The sequence below is a fragment of the Berghia stephanieae genome, chromosome 6 (genome assembly GCF_034508935.2).
Source record: "Berghia stephanieae isolate SIO BIC M18660-M18661 chromosome 6, UCSD_Bste_1.3, whole genome shotgun sequence".
In the NCBI taxonomy this organism is placed as follows: Eukaryota; Metazoa; Mollusca; class Gastropoda; order Nudibranchia; family Aeolidiidae; genus Berghia; species Berghia stephanieae.
Window position 1 is genome coordinate 15,604,478 of NC_088365.1, and position 10,000 is coordinate 15,614,477.

At 33.4% G+C, this 10,000-nt stretch overlaps 2 protein-coding genes across 2 annotated transcripts in view; one reads left to right on the plus strand and one right to left on the minus strand.

Moving 5' to 3' along the window:
• The window catches only part of LOC144974564 (S-adenosylmethionine sensor upstream of mTORC1-like), a 33,754-nt gene extending 27,655 nt beyond the window's left edge, over positions 1 to 6,099 (minus strand). Inside the window, exons 1-2 of the mRNA XM_078917554.1 lie at positions 5,874 to 6,099; positions 1,379 to 1,611 (exon numbers count right to left, since the gene is read on the minus strand). Coding sequence (XP_078773680.1) covers positions 1,379 to 1,611; positions 5,874 to 5,958 — 318 coding nt within the window. The 5' untranslated portion in view covers positions 5,959 to 6,099. The remainder of the gene's footprint in view (positions 1 to 1,378; positions 1,612 to 5,873) is intronic.
• A 795-nt stretch (positions 6,100 to 6,894) lies between these two features.
• LOC144974565 (uncharacterized) overlaps positions 6,895 to 10,000 on the plus strand; it is a 166,690-nt gene continuing 163,584 nt past the window's right edge. The window contains exon 1 of the mRNA XM_078917556.1: positions 6,895 to 7,006. The gene's annotated coding sequence lies outside the window, so the exon portion shown is untranslated. The remainder of the gene's footprint in view (positions 7,007 to 10,000) is intronic.

A 10,000-nucleotide genomic window follows, 5' to 3' on the forward strand; every position in this document is an offset into this window, starting at 1 on the left:
GAAGTTTTATTACTTTCCCTCCCACCAAATAAAATATTACATGTGTATAGTCAAGATAACAGATAACAGTCATCCAATCTACAACTATAAATCTATACGGGGCAATCAATAAACCCATTTCCCAAAAGCAGGCTAAATTAATCAAATACACAAGATTCCTATTCCACCATTTAAAAAAAAAACAATTTCAATCTCCACGACATGCCTTGTCAAAAGCAAATAAACCATTGCAACAATATCCACGCTCTCATTAATAATTTGTTGCTCCCAAAGAGGGCCAAATGGGCAATATATAACATATTTATATAGTACATTATATCATAATATACATAAGAGGGAACGGGAGGAACCACAGTAGAGACCTATTTGTTCATTTGAAGATGAAAATTATTCCACACTAACTCATACCAATAGGGATATTTATATATTTTGATTAATGGATAAAATAAAAAAATTATAACTTCCTCAGAGGGACTGAAATAATTGTAATTAACCATCATGCACTCCAATTCACCAGTAGAAATTTTATTAAGAAAAAACTCTGTCACAGACAAATCGTTCCGATAAAGTGGCATTCCAATTACGGGCTTCAACTGTATTATTATTATTATAATTATTAGTAGTAGCCGTATTACTATTATCGCCTACTACATGATGATAAGAAGAAGATAAAATAACCATATCTGATGACTATACAGGAACAGGTTCCAAAATAGTTTACAGCACATTATATAATTTCAATAAACATGGCATGCCTTATCAAAAAACAACTAAATATACCTTGACATGTGCTCCTCCTGTTATTTTTATCATTATTTGCCAAGACAATCAAAAGTGTAAATTGTAGTGAATAATATAAAAAATAGATCATTAATGATAATAGTGCAGATCATTATTTAGGCTACATGTCAATATATAGGGAGAGAACAATTCTATTCTTATTCAACATAATCAGGACACTATTTGATTTAAGTCAAATGCCATCAATGCTACTGTAATCATATTTGGCCTTGTCGGTTTTTGCCTGGTTGAATCTTAAAGAGTATTTGATGAGATTTGAAACCATTCCCACTAGGGAGTGAAATCTGATTAAAACCCGTTACAAATATAAAGAAAATAAAATCTGTCACAGAAAGATAGTTCCATTTATCAACTTCAATTGTAATGTAATGGCAAATTAACAAAAGGCATCACAGCAATATCATATTATGAGGACAACGGTCTAAGAAAATGAAAATGAATCATCAAAAATAAATAAGACTAACCAAAATCTTTTTTTAAAAAAAGGTAAAAGTAAATAAAAGTTGAGTATTCAAGTATCATATTTATAAACGTCTTACTTAGCAATTTAATTTGATATCCAAAAACATGTTATTACTTCCTTTTTCCTTTGACTCTCGAAAAACTTGTGCTTAGCATCTCTCTCCAAAACTTTCTGTAGTCCTCCTTGGATGAAATACTCCACAATCACCTGATAACACCAATCAATTCTGGACTCGGGATACTCAGACCAGTGATCTGTGGCAAGATGCTTCATAGCATCAGCATACGATTTCAGCCTGTCATCATCGTGTGCATGCTTTTCCCAAACAGCTTCAAAATCCCCATCGCCTGAAATAAGAAAATAAGATTCATACAATCAAACTTTGCTTTTAAGGACAGAAATCAAGAGCAAGTCTTTGAAAGATTTGAAATATTTTCTATTCTTAGATTGTTTTTGATCCAGGATTGGCCCAAAGATTTTCTGATCTCAGTCCACCAGGCATTATTCAGGTACCTGGATGTGTTAGATCTAAGGGCATTGTCAAAGAATATAATTCAAAGACTCTATACAGTTGTTACAGTGCATATAATACTACAGACAGTTAACTTTGGCCCATGATTCTGAACAATTCCTACATATATCCGAGCAGGACAGTTGGCAAAGGGAAGGCAGTCACTGCTTTCTCTTAAAAACACAAGCAAGCTCTATGCTTCAGTGTTGTTAGTGAGGAGTGTTAAAATCCACAGGCTGCTCTTTGTGAGACACGAAATAGGATAAATTTCATTTTTCAACTCGTTTAAAAAGTAAATCACATATCAATGACAAAAACTTTTTTAAATGTTAGCATTCTGTAAAATTTATCTTTAAAAAGTCACACTGTCAGAAATCCGACAACTGTCAGAAGATGTACAAGTCTGTTTTATGCAATATATGACATAGTTGTAAAATCACAGGTAAACAGGTGAAGTTATCCATTGTAATCTGATGTGGTGGAATCAATTTGCTGTGAAATAAAATATTGGTTTAAGAACAAAAGCGCAAAATAAAAGTGAAAATTGCGGCAAAAGATGATTGCATATAAGATGTTTCATGTAAGTGATAGACTTGATAATCACAAATGATTTCAAGGATTTACCAGCCCACTTGAAAAAAAAAAAAGAAAAAAAAAAAGGGAGCCTTTACAAGCGCAATATCCAGTGCATATATGCTCAAAGCCCTTTACAATGGGTCCAAAACCAACAGCAATGAGAAATATTTAGAGGAAAACACACGTCTGCTAGGCACTTTTACAATGGTATTTTTATCTGATGGATAAAACATTGCCATCAGTCAGGTACTCATTTTGCGACTACGCCCAGAAATGGCAAAACTTTCAAAGATGACAGCATGGCCGTTTCTCAACTACAAATCAAAATGGATGAAATTATTGAAAATAAATCCGTTTTCTGTTCTCATATACATTTGTTTTTTTTTCCTTTGGATAAATATCAACTTAACTTCAGGTGAGCAAATCAGTATATATTTACTATTAGTCATTGAAGTCACACCAGTATGTGGAATTTCAGCCAAGATTTTCGTCTCCCTAGTAGTAGACTAGATACTTCAAAAAAAAGAAAAAGAAAAAGAGGAGTAGGGGATGGGGGGTTTATCTCACCCACTGTTAAGATTTGAAAAGTGATTTGCACCAGTTTCCAGCATCGTACCTATACTTCACATCCAAAGAAATGCTAATAAATCTATATTAGGTACTTTGGTAAACGTCAATTTGGCACTCCAGCAGTGAGCTGATAAATGACCAAGTGGCTGTGACCCGATTTTTAGAACTTTTGAGTGACGAGTCCTAGAAAAAAAATTCCACAAATGTTTGTTTCTATGGATGGAATTTAATAATCTATGTCTTATTTTCTTCAGGAGGAATTACCCTATTATTTGTTCAAATCAATGCCAATTTACCATCTCTTTTGACCGTGGATAAAATAGGGTATTTTTTAGCTGTGGATAATTCTAAAAATCAGAAATTGATAGTCAAAATTTCTGTTGTGGCATGCAAATTAACATCTTAACTTTTAAATAAAATCAAATTCGGGGCAAAGTTATATCCTGCATCCCTGAACTCATTCCAGCAAAATCCTAACTCAAATGTCAGCAGCCATTTTAGGCCAGTTTTGAAATCCAATCTATTGTACCCACTTTTTTCTCAGAAGTGTGATAAAGACGACTGTCTCAGCCCATTTGGTATGATGCCTTTGTTGTAGATCAGGTTGTAAACACTTTTGTCAGTATGTCTATTCTGACATCGCCCAGTGCATCCAAAAGCTCAACTGAAATATCCTGTCCAATGGCTTTTCCTTTTTTCATTTCTTTGCAAGCAGCCTCTACTTCATCTCTCATGATTTTTGTACCACTACCATTCTCTGGCAAGTCTCTGGGGACGTATCCCTGTCATCGCCTGCATAAATATTTTCTATATATTGTGCCCATCAATGTAAATCGCTTCGCTGCTTATGATTATGTTTCTATCTCCATCTCTTAAGCAATTGACTTTCGCGATAGAAATTTTTCTTCCAGTTAACTTTGCAATTGGGCTGTGAAAGAGCTTTGTGTTAGAGGTTTTTAATTTTCTATTTTCTTGCATTCTTCATCATCAATGAAGCGTTCCTTTCTTTCTGGGCATTTTTATATTCCATGCTGTTTCTCTATAAATTTGCTCCTTTCGACCAACTTTTCAAGTATTTCATTTGTCATCCATTTTTGCTTCATTCACGTGGTCTTACAGGAAAGATGTCTGACATAGGCTCCATGATACACTTAGATATATCATTTCAGTGCTTGTCAATATATTTTTTTAATCCAAATGGTGGCTAGTACTGAAATGCAACATTTTGATGTCACAAAGTGAAGTCCGTCAGTAAATAAAGGCACATAATAATAATAATAATAATAATAATAATAATAATAATAATAATAATAATAATAATAAATAAATAATAGAACATTATTCAAATTCAGCCTTTAATTTAAACTAACTAGGCACTTTGATAATTCCAGTCCAGTGGCCGCCGATAGGCTCACTGTAAGGTGAAACTCGTTATTTGGAACTTTATTTTTGACCCTTACCTGTTTTGGTCACCATGGCGTTATTTGTGAACCTATGTGACTAATTTCGATATCATTTTAAAGGGCACAAAACAAGCTTCCTAACGGTATATTTCATTCTTAATTCCTGATTGTATTTCTCAGAAAGCTAATTAAATAAAAAATTATCAATTCTTGAATTATAAGAACTTTTTGAATTGGATACAGTTTAATTATACTTCATACATCGATAGACAATTAATTGAAGAACATATCTGCCAAATTTCATCAAAACTGATACACTCGCTCATTATTTTATTTTTCCCGCCATCAACCCCACTTTTTTGGACAAAAACCTCATATTTTTTTCCATTTTCATTTATCCTAAATTTTTTCCATTCTTTTCATACATGAAAATGATTTACATGAAAATTAAGCTTATTTTCTGACCTTTAAAATGATACCTAACACTTGCTCTTTATTTTTTAATTGAAACAAAATTACTGAAAAGAATAAGTGGGCCATGTTGACTGCAAGACTCAAAATTTCCCGATAGCCACGAGATGCTGGTTTTGAGGCAGCAGTGAGATCACAGATTCTCTCTGTAAAATTGACAAAAAATTTAAACATAAAAATATAATTAACTCTGGAACCGTAAGTCGTAGAGAAACAAATAAGGTATCAAATTTTATGTTTTATCAAGTCCCACCCCCCTGTCTGGGTCAAGTAAAGATATTTTGAGTTTGAATTTGAAAATTTTATCAAAGTGCCTACACTAGGTACTTTGGTAAACGTCCATTTGGCCCTCCAGCAAGGAGCCGATAAATGGGCTAGTGGCTGTGACCCGATTTTTTTTTTACTTTTGAGTGATGGGTCTCAGACAAAGTTCCATAGATTATTAGTTTATGGATGGATTTTAATGATTTATGTCTTATTCTTAGTTTCTTCAGGAGAACTTACTCTATCGTTTGGTGTTGTTTGTTTTAAAATCAATGACAATTTAGTATAACTTTTGATTATGGATAAAATAGGGTATAATTTAGCTTTGGATAATTAAAAGATTAGAACTTAGTAAATCAAAATTTCATGATGGCACTTTTATTTAACATCTTAACTTTTATATAAAATTAAATTCAGGGCAAAGTTGTATACCGCATCCATGAAATTCGTTCCAGCAAAATCCTTACTCAAATCTTAGCGGCCATTTTAGACCAGTTTTGAAATCCAAATGGTGGTTACTACCGGAAATGCAACAATTTTCAGGTCACAAAGTCCGTCAGTAAATAATAAAGGCAAAAAGAAGACCATTTTCAGCCTTTAATAAACTAACATAACTTTTCTTCTGCTTATCTGATTTTCACAATTTTGGTATCATGAGGATCGTGTTGAAAAGCATATAGGTTTGAGCTCAACCGCATTTTAATTTTTTAACCAGTACCTATTTAAATGGAATTGACCCAAGGCCAAGAGTCCAATTAAATCCAAGTCAAGCCCCCAAGTCCAAGTCCAAGCCCAAGCCAAAATCAAAACTTACTTTCTCGAAACTGTCGTCTGAGATGTTTATGAACTCCCTTTATCGTCGCAGCAAGTTTTTGGTGTTCTGAACGTCGATGGTTCATACTCTTGAGAACTGAACTCACGAACTACCCGTGTTTTATTTGAAAACAGTTCATTTTTCTGTATTTGAAATAATGAAATCGAAAGTCGATCAGCCATTGAACTGAAGTAATGAGCAATCTGAGAGTAATCTCCCTTCACTCGTTTCAGTTTTGGTATCGTCGTAAGAATAAAGATTCGCAGTTTGAATATTAATTTAATGATTATTTTATCGAGAAGATTGAAATTGTAAATATTAGAAATGCACCATACTAATCAAATACTAGATGTCCTATACTATCCGCCCAGGAATGCACACTCGATTCATTTATTGATCTATTTTACACACTTTTACATTTATGATATTATACTACTTAATGAACTCATGTCCGACCCCCTTTCATGAAATAAGATACAGGCACTGACATGAAGGGTACCAATGGCAAATAAAAAGGAAATAAAATAACAATATTCTGTTACATCAAAAAAATGCATCTTAGAGCAGTAAAATGATAAAATGGGGTTTCCATTTTGTTTTTGTTTTGCGCGTAACAATACAGAAAAATCACTAACAAGAACGCGCAAGAACAAATTAGTCATTTACAACGTTAGGGATGAGAAGGGACGACTTTTGGGTGGTATGAATTATTCTTTTAAAATCATATGCAAAATAAAAAGAAAATTCGATAGACTTTTCGCTTTGTTGAGTCCCCAAATGTTTACACAGCAGGTGCTAGTGACGTCACTATGGAGCGACCCACAACGTTAAGAAAAAACAAGAACCGTCCGCTATAAAATTAATTCTAAGCTTCAAGGAAAAGATTGACCTAAATAATAATTTCTGATCGATAATAATTGGTGTTTCATAATGTTACGAAAAACTTGTATTATTTCCATTATACAAAACGAAATAATATTTCAAATGTATTTTTGTGTGCTTGTTTATTTCTCGCGCACTGATATGTTTTTGTTTACGACTGTGTGTTGAGGGTTGCTTGAGGGCCATTATTTTCTCCCCCAGACACACCGGAGTGCATAGGAAAGAGTTATTTTACAAATTATTTCTTCTGGGTAAGTTTTTACTAATTTACTTTTATTTTAATCAATTTCATGGAACTTTTCCGATATTTTGAGTTTGTTTACGGTTAGCTGTAAATAGAAATGGGCCATGACCTCTTACTCATATAAAAAATCGTGGGGTCGTTACAATGAAAACGAAACGAGACAGGGGGAAAGACTGTTACATGCGTTGGATCTGTCGTGTAGTGTAGTGTATTTTTCAATGCCTGTGAGTTTGGCCTACAATCGAATGACTTTTGTTGACCCAAATTCGATTTTATTTCTCTTGTCTATCTATCTATCAATCAATCAATCTATCTATATATCTATTATTATTATTATTATTATTATTATTATTATTATTATTATTATTATTATTATTATTATTATTATTATTATTATTATTATTATAATTATAGATTTTATTAGTATTTAAATTTTGAGGAAAATCGTAGATTGAATCATATTATAATTATATGATTATAAACATTTAATATCGAGTAAGATATTATGAATGGAAAAGTAAAATAACCAATAAATTCAGAAGGGGTGTAAAGGAAGGGGGGGGGGGGGGGGGGGTATTAGGTGTCTGTATGATTAGACTATATTTGGATATTATTTGTATTATGGTTTTTGAGCTTTGAGGTCAAGACTAGTATTATTATTTACTGTCATTATTATTGTTATTTTTATTATTATTTTTATTGAAGCTCAGTTAGTTAGTCGTCGTGATAATTAATTTTTATTAGAAAGAAGACTTTGGCCATTTTCAAGTTAAATAATGAATTGAATATTTATGTTATTACTAGGATTCAATTTAGGGGAGAATGTGAAATCAATTTTCATTCAATGGCTTTGTCTCTGTTCTAGTCGTGCGGCTATGTGGTCTCGTGGTATGGCACTCGCTTTCGGATCGGAAGGTCCTGGGTTCGAGCCTCGTGCTCGGCGCATAGTTGAGTCCTTGGAAAAGGCTCCTTATTCACATTCTCTCACCATACTCAGGTGTAACAGGTGTAAAATGAGTACCTGGCCGTTAACAGCGTTGTCTTTGTCCGAAAAATTGTAATATCGCCTAACAGGCGTCATGTCCCGTCCTACATTTTAAATGTTGCTGTTGACCCGGGACCACTTGTAAAGCGCTTTGAGCACATTTAGTGGATATTGCGTTATATAAAGCTCAATTTTAATTTTTTTTTTAGTCTTCTGATGTGCAAACGTAAAACTCAATCATCGCCAATTCTGGCTTTTTTTTTTCTGTAATGATCTGGCTGTTCTCAATGATGTTTCTTTTATGATAATTCATTGTCAATTTTTCTTTATTTCGATGTGTTTTGTAAAGGGTGTTTTGCTTTAAGTCTTTTGATAATTATAATAATAATAATGCTGAAAACTTATATAGCGCTATAACTCCGAGACACCAGACTCTAAGCGCTTAAATTACAAATTGCTTTGGCTGACACATACTCATTCACACACACATACAGACACACAATAGAAACCAGACAGACCTATCTTGCTTCTCATTACATCTACTAAAGACGAAACAGATATGTTTTAAGCGAACGTTTAAAAATAGACAAAGGTTCTTTTTCACTTGATATTATAACATTGTCTATATTTTTATGGAGATATTGAATGACTTCCAATCGTTATGTCTGCATTTAAAAGGTCATCAAGAGTTGTTCGAACACAGTTTTTTAATGTAGTATAAGTAAGCCCCTTTTATTTTTTTTCAACGTTAATTTTTTTGTTAAGATTAATAGTGATAAAATGAAACTGATATTGTGTGCTGAAAGAAATTTGGTCTGCCATTTGCAACTTCTTGTATGTGAGAAAAACTGAACATGATATATTATCATACCGGCCAGCTGTCCTGATAAAATCGGGATTGTCCTGATTTGGCAATCACAGAAAAAAAATTAGAGAAAGTTTTTAAAAAACACGAAGATGACCTGTGCTTGTACCAGGACAGTGCTTTTTTGCCAAGCAAATTAATGCAAGGAATATACCTGCCAAACCATCCGCTTTTGGCGGAATAATTCCTATTTTCACTTCTCTTCCTTTCTGTACTATTCCGCCATTGTGTCTAAAATTCCAATTTTTTAAAAAAAATGATGATAGTGGTAAGAAGAAGAATTAGCGAAGAGGGAGGGGTGGGGGGGGGGGGTGTTAAAAAGGTGAAATTCCTATATATTGTTTTGTCTCAAATTCCTATTTTCAGGCGTTCGGTTTCCACTTTTGGAATGTGAAGGGTTGGCAGGTCTGTAATAAGCTCTAAATCGAGAATATAATTTATAATAGTCCAATCATTTGTTGTTTTGAGTCATGATGGTATTGTGTGTTTGGGCTTCCCGTTTTAGTTCTTTGAAAAGTTGACCGCTATGTATTATTTTTGGACAACTATGGCAGAGCCCGCTTGTGTTTGATACATCCGTATTTTGTTAAATTATTACTGACTTAATTTCCCCAAGAAAGGAGTAAAAGTTAAATGGTGATTCGACTCATGTCCGCCTCGCCTCTCCTGACCAAGTTTGTCTTAGGGAATACATGAGTACTTTTCAGAAAGTTCCCTCCATCGTCTGTCTTCAGCTTTTCTCTTTAGTAGCTGTCCATCCTTGTCCATTCCTTTACATTATCCATCCAGAACTTTGTTTACCATTTCTTCTTCAGCCTCACTCCATAATCAAATCCCATGCTTCAGTGAAGTTTCAAATTTGTCATTTAGAGAGGATGCACAAAACTCTCTTATGGTCTCTTCCTCTTCTCCATTGACCATCCACACTGTACATTGCTTAAATTTCTTACACAAGCTGTCATGTCTGACCTGATATCCAAACCATGCAAGTTTCCGTATTTTAATATTACTCATATGGTTTTATTGCCCATCATCAGAACTAACGCTAATTATCCTTTTTTTAAATTTATTAATTTTTTAGGATTAACGCTTTTTTTTTTCTCCAAATCTTAGTCATTTTGGCTCTCCATTGTCTTTTCTTGGGCTAAACT